Here is a 16,403-nt window from a genome sequence, read left to right as displayed (position 1 = left end):
CAGTCACAAGGGCTGCTTTCTGACAGGGGTTGCTCTGCTGCTTAGCCCCTGAAAAGAAAGGGCTGCAGAGACCCCCTTCTCCACTCCCATCCCAAGGTCTAAGCCAACAGAAGCATCTGGCCGCTCCACACTCATTAAAACATTGCTGCTTTTGAGGCAAGTGAAGCTCCGATCAGACATTGCTATTAGATATTAACCTGAGGGAATGAGTCACCCTGCTTGCCACTCTGCAGGCAGGAGGCCTGTGCTCCGGAGGCATCCCAAATAGGCACAGGGTACCAGGATGTGCAAAGTGGCAGAAAAAATCCACTCTGTTCTGTTTCCTACAACATGTGCAGAGTCTTCACACTCCTATTCTGGATGAAAGACTCCTTTCTTCCCTTAGAAAGACACCTGTGTGATGTCTTAACCAGAGTTTGTGTGCTGCAGAGGTGAGCAGCCCCCAACAATGAGTAAAACACAGTGAGATTGTGGACAGGACTAACCCTGTCTCTGCATCCTTCTTGTTTTATCTCAGATCCAGGAACAGGCTCCTGCATAGGCCACAAATTGCTGGTGCTGTGGCAAGGTTATCGGCACCTGAGTGGTGGGAAGAATCATGGTGGACATCTCTAACTCCAGCTTTTCCTTTCCAGTGTGTTCCATGGGAAACAGCACCAGCCGGCTCTACAGCGCACTTGCCAAGACGCTGAGCAGCAGTGCCGTGTCCCAGCACCAGGACTGCCTGGAGCAGCCGGACTCGGCACAGCTGGACCCAATAGACCCCAAGGAATTGTTGGAGGAATGCCAGATCGTCCTGCAGAAACGGCCACCCCGGTTTCAGAGGGACTTTGTGGACCTGAAGAAAGATGCTGCCAGTAACCACCGCCCCATTCGGGTCATGCAGTGGAACATCCTTGCCCAAGGTAGGAGCTGCCTCTGAGCTCAAGGTGTAACCTTGCGATCAAATGCAGCAGTGAAAGCCTTCAAATGCACCTGTGTCTCCATAGTCAGGTGTGCCTGGGATTGGCAGAGCCAAAGGAGAGAGGTGAATTTTGTGAGGCACAACTGAGATTTTCAGCACAGGAAATAGTGGCTTGCGCCCAGTTCTGTAGGGTAAAAGGTCTTTTCTTGCAATGGTGATGCCAAAGGCATCTGAATGCCTGTCTTAACTGGGCATGGTATATTCAAAAAGCTGTGACCCATTGCTTTTAGATACTTGTTAACTCCAAGAAAAGACTCCTCTTTCTGTAAATTTTATTCTTTGTAAAGCTTCTCTACAGTTTTCTCATTAGTGTATTGGTGAACTATTCAGGGATTCAGATCTGTTACAAGAATTCTTAATTCTACAAAATAATTTTAACTGATTTTTTTTCTCAGACCCCTAAAGTCAAGGCTGTAAGTTGACTTATGCAACAGCCTCACTTAAAAATCTTTTGGGGTGGGCAATCCCCCAGGTAGGTACTGCTTAAAGTGCAGTCAAGTCATTCCTATACCATTGTATTTTTAATTAGGCTTAAGCTGTGGCAGCCACGTGTGGAAACACTTGCCACAGTGTAGTGACTTTTGGGAAGAGGGGAAGAAGTCTTTAATCTAACTTGTATCTGTAAAGGGAACTCTTATTGAGAGAGAGAGACTTAGGTGTTTTGAGAAGGGGTTCTCAAACCCCTTGGCAAGTTTGGCACCCGTAAAGTCAGCAGCTGCTCCTGAAAAACCCATCACCTGCATGCAAACTAACACATGCGTGTTTTATGGAGAAAGCAAAGTGTTGCAAACGTATCATATTGCTTTCCATTATAACTTCCTGCACTGTGAAAGTCTGCCTGCTTTGTGCTGGGCTGCAAGCAGCCACTGGCTACTGGCTCCCAAGAGCAGAGCTTTGCCTCTGCAAAGCCTGGAGGAAGACAGCCCATTTTAGCTATCTGTAACTCCTTTTTTATTTATTCCTCTCTGCTATTTCCAGCTCTTGGAGAAGGCAAAGACAACTTTGTCCAGTGTCCCATAGAAGCTCTGAAATGGGAAGAGAGGAAATGCCTCATCCTGGAGGAAATCCTTGCGTACAAGCCTGACATCTTGTGCCTGCAAGAGGTCGACCACTACTTTGACACCTTTGAGCCACTCCTCAGCCGACTGGGCTACCAGTGCACTTTCTTCCCGAAGCCGTGGTCCCCGTGCCTGGATGTGGAGCAGAACAACGGGCCGGACGGCTGCGCCTTGTTCTTCCTCAAAGACCGCTTTGAGCTCGTCAACAGCGCTAACATCCGGCTTACCGCCATGAAGCTGAAAACCAACCAAGTGGCCATCGCTCAGACGCTGAAGTGCAACGAGACTGGAAGACTGTTCTGCATTGCCGTCACTCACCTGAAAGCCCGTACTGGCTGGGAGAGGTTTCGGTCTGCACAAGGCTGCGATCTCCTCCAGAACCTGGAGAGTATTACCCAAGGTGCGAAGATCCCTCTGATAATTTGTGGAGACTTCAATGCGGAGCCAAGCGAGGAGGTCTACAGAGAATTTTCCAACTCCAGCCTCAACTTAAACAGCGCATACAAACTGCTGAGCCCCGACGGGCAGTCTGAGCCCCCCTACACCACCTGGAAGATCCGGCCATCGGGAGAGTGCCGGCACACGCTGGATTATATCTGGTATTCCCAGCATGCCCTGAATGTGAACTCAGCCCTAGGCCTGCTGACTGAAGAGCAAATTGGGCCCAACAGGCTGCCATCATTCAATTACCCCTCTGATCACCTCTCCCTGGTGTGTGACTTTAGTTTTAATCAAGACCCTGACAGACTGCTGTGATGTGCTGGAATGCCACCTGGTATTGCAGTGTCTTAACACACCAGTTTTATCTTAGAGAAAACTTTTGAAGCTGGAAGCTATTGAAGGATGAGGAAATAACTGTTGACAAAACATTATTTCAGGCACTTGTTTGGAGTTACCCTTGATCTGGAGCCTCCATGGGAGGAAGAAAGGAGTCGGTGTTCTTGTGGTGGTCTTGCCATGTTGGGGTGTGAAAACTGGAAGGCAAATGAGCTTTATTGTTTCACTAACTCCCACATCTAAAGAATTAAATCCTCTAATGAATGTGGAGGCCTTAGTATTTAAATCAAAACACTTGTGTTTGTAAAACAACTTGCCCTGACAGCATGCTAATTTTATTTATTTCATATTAAACTTGTGCAAGTACCAAAGGGAGCAAGGTTTGTCTGTTCAGTGAGATTCTCTGACATCTTTTTCTGTTGTGATACAAAGGAAGTTTAATACAGTTTAGATCTGAACAAATCTAAGCTCATACCAGCATTGTCTTCTCATTGTTACATGACGTGAGATGACAACTGCATTAAAAGTGAATGGATAATAGCTCTGTGTGAGGCAGGCCCTGTTCAATAAGTGCAAGTGAGGAAATCGAGGCCAACTACATCTTATATTAATATCCTCACTTTTCCCAGTGAATGTGCATGTGTCTGTCACACACAGCCTGTAGGTATGTGTACACAGTGACTGGTACCTTCATCTCTGTGCTTCCCTCCAGAGGCACACATCCAACCAGGGAGTTTTTCCTCTTCTGCTTCAAGAGTTGCTTTTCTAAATGGTTAATTTGTAGTCTTGTCAATCTTGCTGTTTCAGTGAAGGGCCAATCTTCATGTTAAAAGACTTTCTATTGTTTATCTTGAGAATCTAAAGCTACACTGGAACCCGTTAGAAGATAAAATTTATTTATTGGGAGAAGTTGGTGATCCTGCATATGACTTGAAATCCTCCAGCAGCAGTGTTCAGGAGCCTCTTGCTGTGTCCCAGGGAATGCTGGCCAAGCATGAAGGCTACAGTACAACTGTGTTAGTACAGTAACTCTTGTGTATGGAGTGGTGCTCATCAGTATGACACAGGTATTGCATATACGGATTATAAACACGCCACTATGCCAGAAAATGAGGTAGGGAGAGGGATGAGAGTTGGAGTTGGGCTGACATTTAGATAGTTGGGGAAGATGAGGCAGAGAAAATAAAGCAGTACTTCCATGTAAAGTAAGGCCCACAGTAACTCTTAAATGTTCCAGGTGTTTATTAAAGCCTTTGGAAAAAAAAAAGTCTCTGCTGTCATCTTTTTCATTTGCCTATTGTGAAGCAGGCAGTCTGTCTCAACTATTGACTGTTCGAGCTTCAAGTTAGTGGTGATGCTACCCACTCCACCTCTTTCCCCTGGCCCTGCAGTCCTAATTACAAGTTGGCACAGCTGCTTTGCTTTCATGGCAAATGCTCCTTTTTAAACTTGAAATGCCCAAATTCTACAGCAAGTCTGGAGGGAAGGGAATTACCTTTAGCAATGTTAAGTGGCTCTCTGCCCTAGCTAAAAATGAAGCCTAGACTCCATATTTCTGTGAATATTACTCTTACCAACACTTGCATGGAGCTACAAACCTGGCCAGTGCTGCAAAGCAGGGTGCAAGTGTTCCCCTGTGAGGGCTAAGCATGCCTAGCAGAGCTGGCACCTCACAACAGCAGCTGTATTTGTCACTTTCTTTTAAAATGACATTTGAAGAGCAAGAAGTGCCATGGGTAAGTGCTTCATACAGCCTACAAATTATCATACTTGTGTTGCTGGTACATGAAATACAGTCTGGCAACTACAAGTCCCAATTTCCCACACCAACTAGCTCCCTTTCAGGCAAATGTGCTACGCTGCACAGCTGCAACGCACTCTTGAGGAGTAAGGATGGTGATCTGCCTCTATGCAGAGCTGAGGCCCCTCTCACGAGCCTGGGATGTAAGCATATCCCTGCCATAAGCATTTCATACCCCCTGGTGTGAGACAGATTCCTTTTCGTGGTGCTGGCTGCTCTCAATTCCTCTTTGAGGGGGTGAGATGCAGGGCTTCTCCTTTAGGGCTGTCTCCTCTTAGGATCTTCCCTCAAATGGTCTTTGCAAGGAGGAGAAATAATACAATTGTCCATTAACATTTCTAAAAGCAACACTGCAATGTAGACCTCTAAGATGATACCTTTAGTAAGTCAACTCCTTACTTACCTACCACAAAAAGTCACACCAGAAGCTGGAGCTTCCATTTAAACCCTTGTGGCAGTGTCTGGAAGAAACTACATTTGTGGTAGGAAACTGACTTGAGAGCAAGGATAATACTGTACTCGGATCTGTATTTAAAAGAAAACCTGCCAAAACAAAACAAAAAACCAACCGAAACCCCCTTAATCAAACAATCAAGAAGCCCATAATTTCCATTTTACTTTTGCATAAGCAGCTCCACTTTCCCAGGGAGAGCTGAGGGTGTTCATCAGTGTGGTACTGCTTCACCACTCCCAGGGCACAGAGCCACGGCACCGTTTATGGTAGGCTTTGTGTACCAGCAGGAGCCAAACTATAGCAGTTACCACACTCCCACCGTTGCTCTCAGAGTGATGGCATTTGGTATCTGGATGATCTTATGCCACTTTACTCAGACCCTTGCTTTAAACACTAACTCCTACAAAAGAAATCAAACTGTGGAGAAAAAGCGTGAACTGTACGATACTGCCATCACGGCAGAGCTTTTCCAAAGTGGAAAGGGCTGGGATTCTGATTTTGCCCAGGACACGTGACAGGAGATGTTCGCTGCTCTGTGTCCTTACAGGGCAATTTTGAAGGCAAAGGGAGGGTGAAGGCTGGCGACTCTCCCCATCACAAGGCAATTCTTAATACTACTCAGGAAATAACACATCCCAGCTGCAGCACAACAGTGAACTCTTCCTGCTGTATTTTAATAGAGGGTAGACAAGACACAGAAATTAACTGGTGCCTTCCCGGTCAGCTTCAGCCTTTTATTCCAGTCCCTGCCATAAAATACATTCTGCAGACAGACTTCTTTGGAAAACTGAAGTGAAATACTGCTTTTGCTTTGTTTTATTCAGCAAGAGGCAGGCCTGCAGCACTGAAATGCTTTTGCCTGCTATAAATATCAGCACAGTAAATATTTTTCATAGGAGGATTTTTAATTTTTTTTCCTATGCAGCAGTATGACTCACAGTAAAAAAGCCTTCAAAGCTCTTCTTGTGGCCATCTGCCTTATAAGCACACCAAGGCTAAAGAAAGTCTCAGCAGATCCCTTGCTCTAATCTTGAATAAAAGCTGCATCTGCTTTAGCAGTGACAGTCTTCCCTCACCCTCAAGCCAGCTGAAGGAAGAAATGACCCACTTACTTAATTTGCTGAAAGGCAGAAGCTGCTGCAAGCTTATTAAAGCACTATCTCTCTTGGAGAACAATTAGATCAGAAGTAGATACTGTCACTTGGATCTTCTTCACTTAATAAGCTTAATACTTGCCATTTGAATTATCTCTACGAAGCAGAAACTGAATTTAGCTTATTCTGGCTGTGACAATCTCCACATGTAACTGAGATCCCTGCTGCACGTATCACGGCAAGAGCTGATGCTCCAGGCAGCTCTGCACCTTCTCATCAGCTCCTGACTGTCTCTGGCTCACTGATCCTCGATCAGCTCAGATGAAATTCTCCAAAGTCAGTCGATCAGCAGAGGATCCCGAGAGCTCAGCCTTCTCTGCAGCACACTTTACCCAGATTTCCCGAGTTGTGCCAAGGCACATAACCTCTCATGTGAATGCTATGCAAGATGGACTTTGTCCAAGAGTAACAAAAACAGTGGTCTCCAGGCTGGGATTCCCCTTGCCACAAACCAGAAAATTTGATATTCAGATCTTTATTCTGAGCTGCTGTTCACAGTCAGATTTTTTTCCTGTGGATGACACAGCATTACCCTGTCCCTCCTATAAGTTACAATAGTAGCTATTTGAAAAATAAAAATGGTATGTTTATATTTATATATGTAAAATCAGTGATACGACATCTCTGTATGTCTCAATGCCTTCCATATAAAGCGTGCTCACTTCACACCAGAGTTTCACTCCATTCACACATCTAGAAAAGTTACTACTTGCCAAGGAAGACTTAAGCCTGGACTCTTCTACATGAGCCATCAGCTTCAGACATAAAAGTCAGTCTGGCTTTCACACATGGACAAAATACTGGATTTTTCAATGGGATTGCAGAAGTCTAGGGCCAGAGCTAGATAGAAACTTCTTCCATGTTTTAGTGTCCTTTTGTCCATTTCATATGTTACAAATGTAACCAAAGCTCCCCTATCCTGAGGTCACGTCCTCCAACACTACCAGTAACAACATTTCTCGCCCACACAATAATTAATTACGTCGGCATAAAGCAGCACGTTGAAGAGCAAGCTTGCACAGAGCTAGAGAATGAGCTGAGATTTTTGGTTACAGGTGGGAATCCTGCCACTCTGACACTTGGCTGTAGAAATCCCCAGGGAGAGGGGGGATTCTTACCTCTCGAAGATTACACACCGCTACGGAAGAACAACCCGATCTCAGAACAACTGAGAGGAACCACACGCACACAAAGCTACACCGAGGAGCTGTGCTTAAGCAGATACATTGAAATCACTGTCTGACTGTGACAAAAAGCCTGTCTGTACTTAGAGCTAGCAGCTAGATTAGGGGGGGGGATAATTTAAAAACCAAACAAACACAAACAAACAAACAAAAATTAAAAAACAAGTGAGAAGTACAAAGGAACCCATGGAAAGGTTAACAAAAAGGGGCTTCACTGTGTGAAGCCAGGTTAAGTGCCATTTCCATTTCAGTTACACAGCGCATCCTCATAGAGATTGAGATTCTCACAGCACTTGACTACCGATAAATGTGCCCTGGTAGCCAGTACACATGTGCCACTCGCCAGGTGGCCAGGGGAGAGAGCCAAAGGACCATCGCCAGCTCTGCGGCAGGACACAGCACTGACAGGAACAGCAGCAACTCGGAGCAGGGCTGCGGGCTGCCTGTCTCCCAAGCAGCAGAGATGTGTGTCTTCATTCCTTTCATCTTTGCTGTTACATGATGAAGTCTTGGCTCTAACTTAAGAGAAGGAGGTCATCAGCTGGAGATCCTTATCTATTTCCAGCAAGATAATTTTTCCTCATTTGACTTCCAGTGTATCTAAATTAGGTGTCGGAAAGGTCTTAACTACAAATACTCCAGTGATAAACATTTCATGCTCTGAGATACAGCACCTCTCTTTCATATACGATCAAATAACAGCCATTTTTAAAAAGATTTCTTACAGAAAAAACTTACAAATCTGGGTTTAGAAACGCTATTACTTTTCTCTTTTTGTCCTCTAGCTCCAATTTGCGCTACCTCCAAAGGACGCACCGCCTGCCTGCCTCTCTTCATACTGCTCCACTTCCCTTCACCCAGCACATTAGTGCTTCAGACTACCAAGTTAGTCAACCCTTCGCCCAGCTTCCCTCTGCTTCCTACCTCTTTTCTTGGCAACATAAATCCTCTTCCTTCTCCCACACTGCCTCCTGTGAAGAAGTCTTTGTCCTTTACCCTAGGCCAGAAACACAGTTCATCTGTAAGAACCTTGCTGGAAGGGACTGCTGTCTTCTACACACTTTTTTTTAACCTGCTTCAGCTTGTTCATTCATCTGCTCTTAAACTCCATTTCCCTGCTTAGAGTATGAAAAAAGAAAGTATTTTTCAGAAACCTTTCCAAGTCCCCCGCATGCTGGCCTGGCTATATGGAGCTATTCCTACATTTCTTACCATTTCAAGGGGAAAATGGGACTTACTGCTACAGGTAACTTGTTTTTTAATATTAAAAGGGAAAATAATATTAAAGGAAAAAAAATAAACTTCAATGTTGAGTATTATTCTTTATCATTAATGAAGACCTCAGTTCCAAACTTCTGTTAAAATTGCTCCTTCAGGCATTAAGTACCTAAATGGTAATTTAGACTTTAATTATTTCAAGATTACCCAATTTCCTGCTCTGAAGACTTTCAGGGCATCTCACTAGAACTAGGGGTGCCACAGGGCACCTGAGTACCCACAAGGTGATGTGTTGCCTCGACTGGAACTGCTGTAGTACCAACATGGTCCCCATGAAAACAGGGCAAGCTACCCCTGCACCTATTTTAAGCCTTTGCCCATGGTCTGCAACTGTGGAGTAATTTGTGTACTGTCCATTCTCACCTGAGTTGACCCTGTAGTAATGTATCATGATACCCATAACTCAAGTGAAATTATAAATGGAAAACCTGTTTAGATACTTACTTCATTCAGGGAAAAAAAAAGTCTACCTAAAGTAATGTATTTGTGCTGAAGCCAAACTATTAACAGTTGGAAACGTCAATGGCAAAAACATCAAAAGGACCAGCAGTTTAACACAGTATTTCTCCTTTTTTACAGTTTTCACCTACTGGTACTTTCTACTTGCCTCTATAAGACTGATAGAGAGATCAGTACATTAGAGTAGCCAAGTCTGCTCATTTCTACCTTTCCTTTGCAGTGCAGCCTTAGGAAATTAAGGTGTAGCTGGAAGAACAGTTAGGCAGTTCACAGAGCTCTAGAAATTATTGATTCTGAGAATCATTTAAGCAAACCCCATCTTCTTTTGTGTTATAACAATTGTGAGTGCACACAAAGTCATCGCCTGTCAGCTGGAGGGCAGCAACTTCTTAAGCTACTCAAGTTGCTCCACAAGCACTTGTGATTAGCCACGATCCACGAACACTGCGTATGCTCCCCATCCTGAAAAAACATATGAGAACTTCACCCCATCAGAAGTTACCTCACCAACTACCTCCAGTTTCTCAGATATTTCAATGAAAAATAGTTCCGTGTACTGTGTTGGAGAGTTGTTCAGCCATTTGGAGTACCGGAGTACTAAGGAGTTCCCAACTTCCACACTGTATCAGCTATCTTACGCTGAATGCCTGGAGGATTTCAAATAAGCAGAAAAGAAGATTAATAGTTTTAAAGGAAAAATAAAATAAAATAAAGAGCAGACCAAACACCATTAAATTTCATTTCTATATTTCAGTAAAACCTACTTGAATACACTTTGAAACAAGAGTACAACAAAATAGAATATACTTCAAATGTTGAATATACAAACTATTATAGTTCATTCTGAACACTGGTACTTCCCTCTTAACTTCAACTAAAAAAATTTACAGGTTTAGAACTACCTGACAAAAGCTCATGCTGGGCGTGACCTTTCAAGTGACAGAGTAGAGCTGAAACTGAAATGTATGCACGGATGTCAAGGCTAAGTGAGAAACACAGGCATGTTACAGCAGAAGGCAGAGAGCCTGCTGCTACTTTGTCCACAATTAAGAAATTTAGACAGACTTGTAACTACCATACAAAATATGTTACATGTAATTCTATAACAATACTGTGCTAGGTACAAGATTTTTAAAAAATTTGTTTTAATAAAAAAGCTTTACACAAACAAGCCATTAGCTTATTTCAAGAAAGATAACTGAAAATCAGTCTAAGGCTTTAATTTTGAATCTGCTTAAGCTGTATGATACAAAAATCCCTCTAGGTCTCTGTCTTCTTTTAGAAGCTCTTTAATCTTCTTTATTTCACATTCTACAATACCTAGTAGCAGAGTTTTTCACATAGCACCAGTTGAGTACTGTGGGCACACAGTAGTAATTGCTGGTATGCATATAAAATGCATCAAATTTGCCATTTGTAACAATGAGATTTTCCTCTCCCTCTGAAAACTACAACCCAAGGCAAACCTTTCACACAACTCTCTTAGTGTTCCAGGTCTTAGTGTAACTTGATAGCGTAGTGAACTGTTTGGTCCCTTTTCAGTCCCTCTATCTTTCCTTCTCCATAGGTTCAGCTGTTTCCCAACTGGAAGAGGCAGTTTTTGTCAGCATTATCAATGTGGTTCAACTCCCACTGAAACACGGGAAAATAAGGGTTTTTTTCCAGTAAGTCTTCAACACATGCATGTTTATTAGCATTTCAAAACTCTCCTTTTTGACTTGGTGATCGCATCCACTTCCCTCCCCCAATTATGTCAGTATATTCAAAACCGTAACAGTCTAGAAGTCCATGCTGGAAGCAACCTATTCTTCATTTCTCGCACGTTATGATTCCTTCTGTTTTCACTGTTACAGGAAGGGCAATAGCTGAGGGCGTGCTAACTACTACTACATGGGTCACAGTCTTGCTTCCATCTGCCGGCTTCTCTTCTTTTACCAGCTGCAGCGTTTTCACTTCGTGTTCCTGTTTTAAAGCCACTGTGTCCGATTTAACTTCTGGACTTTTTATAACTGCACTAATCACCCTGGGAGGAGTCTGGCCAGACGCCTGCTGAGCAGGCACCGATAGTCTCATTACTGGTGTCCCATGAGCTATAGACACAGGGGTTAGTGCTCTAACAGCCAACGGGGTTCCCACAATGTTAATACTTCCTGACCCAGTCAGGCCCGTTTTTGTCTGTAACTGACACTGTGTGAGTTGCGTGGCAGGGATTGTAATGATTTTGGCAGGCTGCATTGTGATTTTGTCTCCGTTTTCGGCAGATGTTGGCATCACAGTAGGGATTGTCTGGATTACTACCTTTGGGGTTGTTGCTGTTGTTGGACTTGTGTTGCTTATTAACGGTGACCCTGCGTTTACTGACTGCACTGCCACGGTTGAGATTTTCTGTCCCAGCGAGGTCATTACAACAGGCACTTGCATTGCCACACGTACGGTCCTGCAAAGTAAAGAAATACAGGTGCGTTTAAGCCAAAACACAGGACACCATAGATCTGACAACAGGGATAGACAAATCTATGATTTACAGATTTTTAATTGGCTCTTAAACAAAAAACCAAAAAACAACAAAAATAACAACCCACAAACCTTTTGCACATCTAGCAATAGGACTCTGGAAATTTAGCAGCATTCATACCTCTTTTTTTAACCCTTTCTCTCTCTATGTAATTTTAAAATACGCTTGAGGGCAAGCACATTGACAGCTGACTCTGATGTCATAAAGCAGACTTTCATAGTATTCTATCATGTTACAGTGCTGCTTTCAAATCGGAAACAATTTCCAACACTTAAAACATAAAACAAAAAACTAAAAGACAGCTTCCTAACCAAAAACTTGCTTGTCATTAGCAAACGACAAGCCCAGGACACATTAACACAAACCTGGGAGCTGTCGTTGCTGGGACAGTAGTAGTGGTAGTTGAGGGACGAGATGATGATGTATCATGTGCTGGTGAGGCAATATTCACAACTCTGGTGACTGCTTTTTCTGTTCTGGTACAGCTCAACTGAGAGGAATTTTTTCCTCCACGTGCAGAGGTTGCTGCTTTAAAAAGATTTTCTGCAGATAAAGACACCCTTTCCAATGACTTTTCATCTGTAGGCATTGACAAGTCTTCATTGCAGGACTCGCTTTTGTCATCATCTATGACAACTATATTTTTTGGCATCTCCTTAAACTGATACACAAGCCTCTGCCCCTCAACTTTTGCAAGGATTCCTCTTTGATAGTAGTATCTGCAAGAAAAGTACAATTAGGTAGTAACCAACATAGTGACAGATTTTAAAGAAAACGTCATTGCATGCTAACAAGAAAATCTGAGGAAACCACAGTAAAACCTACAATGTGAGAAGGTAAGGAGAGAAGCTGGCAGAGCATACAGGCAAAGTACCTGATGGAACTAGCTGAAAAAAAAATAATCACAGAATATTAGGAGTTGGAAGGGACCTCGAAAGATCATCCAGTCCAACCCCCCTGCCAGAGCAGGATCACCTAGACTAGGTCACACAGGTCACATAATCCAACCTTTTAAATACATACTTCATTAATTAAATTTCAAATTAACTGGTAACATAAAAACTGGAACTGCAAGACTGATGCTTTTTAAACAGCTAAGTCAGCAAGAGGGCAAAGCTTTTAAAATTTCAAAATTGTTCTGTTTCTATAGGTAAAACTAAGAATCAGATTTAGAATTATAGCAGATAACTTAAGGATAAGAGTTTTTACCTCAGAGCTCTTCCCATAGTCTCATAGTTCATGTCAGGTTTGTTTTTGTGTTTTCCCCATAGTTTGGAGACAGCTTTTGAGTCCACAAGTTTAAAGATTCCCTTCTCTCGCTGAGTCCATTTAATGTATCGAGGACAAGTATTTTTGTCTTGGAGAAGGTCCAGAAGAAACTCCCATAAGTACGTTGTATTTCCTATAATCAGAAAGTATTTAAATATTAGAAATCCACTTTTAAAGGTAACAGACAGTTCTCCGTACATAGGTAACTCTAAATTGTAATTTGCATTACAAGCAAACATTACGGAGTATGGTATGTAATACAATCTGCACATATTCATTCATTCTGTTAAGTTTAGTAAAGCTTCCATAAATGTTTATATTCTGAAAGAAACTAATCCAAGTGATCTGCTATATAGCACAGAAGCCTCTTCAATCCAGTGTCTATTCTCAGTTCTTAAAAAAGTGTGGGCGAGCATTCCAAGTCCCTACAACCTACATCTGTTCAGCAGACAGGATGAGAGCTCAGAATTTTCTTCTCATATCTGCTTAAATAGGGAATAGAAATGCCAGTGCATTTTATGATGCTGAAGGACAGGAGGATATAAATAAGTCATTTTTAAAAGGCATACAACCTTCAACAAAAAAAACACCAACTGTGGTAAATTTGTACCATAACCTCCTGTCCAGGATCTAGGGCTCTCACACCAGTCAGTGACAACCACAGGTGCTGGCTCTTCCCAAACATAAGTTGCAGAGTGACCAACGTCCTTCCAGGCGCAAAGCCAGCCCAACTTCTTGCTGCAAGTATTCATATGGCAGAAATCCCATGCACCTCTCTGTAATTAGGGGGATGCAGAATGAAGTCAGCCTACAGGAGAGGAATTTAAGGTAATTCTCAGGTATTCAACAGGTGCACTATTTCCACTGGAGAAGCCCCAAGATAGGGTTTGTGACAGTGCCTATCAGGATGCCATAAACCATAACATGGAGGTTGTCTGCACTCTGACTATACCCTTTGAATCTAGGAAAAACAGAAGAGAAGCAAAAAAAAAACCACAACCAGATCACATTCCAATTTGTACAGCTGGACAAGTTATCTGAGAAGGAAGACCTAAAACAGAGCTGCAAGAATAATAACCTCAGAACAGTAATCCCAAATTGTCACTTGATCACATTTCCAGGGGGTGACATGGGCCAAATAAAAATATTTTTTTTTTCTGAAAAAGGTAATTGATTCCTGAGATTTAGTGGCCCTGCAGAGTACTTGTTATGCCATGCTCAGTACTATTAAAATACATTACAGCAGGTTAAAGACCACTGCCGCAGACTCCAAGAAGTTAGCCGTCTTTGACAAACCTCAAAGGGTAAAAAGAATCCATTTCCATCTTCTTGAAGACCACCTCATGGACAGAGAATAAATGGATTTCACCATGTGCTCAAATAAACAGCAAATAGTAACTCTGGAGCTACCAAAACCCAGTTTCCACTAGATTTCAGAGACATATGAATAGGATCTATATGTGGAAAGAGTCAACAAGAGAACTCAGGAATCCTGAAATCATCCTAGATTTTAGGGAATTCGTCCTTTTTTTTTCCTCTTGGCTCTTCAGAAATAGAATTTCAGGGTCCACCACCAAATGCTGTAGCTATGCAACAGATTCTTTGCAAAAATAGAAGTGGGCTTCAGCATTAGGAAGTAAACAGGAATAATTCCTGAAAGTGCCTAATTTTTCTACAGGAACAGTGCTGCTGAGTCAGCACTTTTTTCTTTTCCCTCATAGTCTATATTGAGCTAAACTACCATTTTTTCACAGGAGGACTATGTAATACCTATACTACTCAGAAGGCAGCTACTACTGCCAGTAAGACACAGGGACACTTCAGGCAGGCTGCTGTGTCAACTACAGCTGCTTTGCATTTAGCACAAAAAGCTATTTGAGAAATGTTTACTACAATTTTGAATCTTTTTAAACCCTTTCTCTCAGAACCAGACTTTCCCAATACTATGGATCCAAGCCTACAGAATCCTGAGGAAGAGAAAGACATGGCTGTAAAAGGTATTATTTGAACAGATTTCCATTTGTGCCACTCTTAAGCATCCATAAGTCCAGCCTAAGACACAAAGATGTATTGCACCTTGCTAGGAAGACAGAAGCCTTACTGAATAGCACAGCTCTCATCTCCACCCCTGAAATGTCTCACACTAACCAGTACTGTATGTTACCTACCTTAAGTTCTAGACAGAGTAGATTTTGCACAGCGAAATACATTTTTGTGGCTAGCCAATTATTTCAGCTGCCAACTACATAAGAATGTGAGCTGCCACCTCAAAATAGAAGGACTAATGGCCAGAAAGTATGTGAATGATACAAGGTACTGTGTGAATAAATGACCACTGGTATCAGCATCTACGTGGAGAGGCTCAAAGCCAGATTTGTTGCCTCCAACTGTCTACGCTTTAAAAAGAGTATTTGTGTAAATGAAAAACGAAATACGGAAAGAGAAACCATGCCAAAACTGTCAATCCACTATGTGAGGACTAAAAATACTATCATCTTACTTTAAGAAAAATTTTTAAGAAGTCTCCAGTTCCTCCTGTATAATAGACTGAAGAGGACAATTAAATCAGATTTACAGCTGCTTCACTTTGCACCAGAAACTATCAGAAATGCACACAAGAAGGAGCACCTACATGGACAAGAAGTGATCGCCTTTTCCAAATGTGCAAAACCAGCGGTCCTCCTCCTCCATGACATAACTCTGCTGATGGTACTGAGCTCTAGGAATAATTTCTGGTTTTCCAGAAACACTCTGCATGCAAAATAGCCTAAATTCGCAAGTAATTTTTTTAAATATAGAACAAAAAAAATAAATCCAGTAACAAAATATTTTGCAGGACATCAAGTTAGCCTACATTAAAAAAAATCTTTTATGCCACTTGTAGTGTAAAATATGGAATGAGGTATCTTGTGAGAACATGAGACATAAACAGATCATTATGAAGGTCCACAAAAATTAAAAAACTAAACCAAACCAACAACAAAGTAGTACCATCTCCCACTTCATAAAACAAACAGCTATAGAGTGAAATCACCAGCACAGACAAAAACTAGAGAGAAAGACGGGCCTCCATTCTCAAAGTTATTTATACTGGGACACTTTACAAGTACTATTCAGATAATTGAAAGCTGTAATAGTGAAATCAGAATTAGAAAGAAAGCTAAGAAGACTTTAAAAATACTGAAAAAAAAATGAAACAAGATGTACTTTTAGGCATAGCAGATGCAAAGATGTGTGATCTTCATTGAAGTCTACTGCTACACCTAAATCTAAAGAGAGCAACAGTGGCCAATTCAGAGAAGTTTAATTTAACTTCTTTAATTAAACTGTTTGTACTGGCTTTCATGAGCTAACATCTGCACGACAACAGTCCCGTTCTTCCCTGGCCCACTGACAAATGTCACGACTCAGGACTTGTACCCACACAAGGAATTCTGTAAACAGCAGAGATCCTGCTTTCAAACAAACCTCCAAAGTAATAGAGGAGCTG

General features: G+C 42.3%; 2 protein-coding genes across 2 annotated transcripts in view; one reads left to right on the top strand and one right to left on the bottom strand.

Annotated features, from left to right (window-relative positions):
* The first annotated feature begins 598 nt into the window (after positions 1-598).
* Positions 599-3,023, top strand: CCRN4L (CCR4 carbon catabolite repression 4-like (S. cerevisiae)). Its single transcript, XM_010184897.1, has 2 exons — positions 599-905; positions 1,943-3,023. The coding sequence occupies exons 1-2, from the start codon at positions 599-601 to the stop codon at positions 2,776-2,778; spliced, it is 1,143 nt and encodes a 380-aa protein (XP_010183199.1). The 3' UTR covers positions 2,779-3,023.
* Positions 3,024-9,859: 6,836 nt separating this feature from the next.
* Positions 9,860-16,403, bottom strand: part of ELF2 (E74-like factor 2 (ets domain transcription factor)) — a gene marked incomplete at its 5' end in the record, with an annotated part of 10,625 nt that continues 4,081 nt past the window's right edge. Inside the window, 3 exons of the mRNA XM_010184896.1 lie at positions 9,860-11,566; positions 12,010-12,363; positions 12,854-13,046. Of these exons, the coding sequence (XP_010183198.1) occupies positions 10,939-11,566; positions 12,010-12,363; positions 12,854-13,046 (1,175 nt within the window). The remainder of the gene's footprint in view (positions 11,567-12,009; positions 12,364-12,853; positions 13,047-16,403) is intronic.

This window comes from Mesitornis unicolor, unplaced genomic scaffold (assembly GCF_000695765.1).
Source record: "Mesitornis unicolor isolate BGI_N332 unplaced genomic scaffold, ASM69576v1 scaffold43135, whole genome shotgun sequence".
In the NCBI taxonomy this organism is placed as follows: Eukaryota; Metazoa; Chordata; class Aves; order Mesitornithiformes; family Mesitornithidae; genus Mesitornis; species Mesitornis unicolor.
This window is presented reverse-complemented; position numbering and strand designations above follow the sequence as displayed.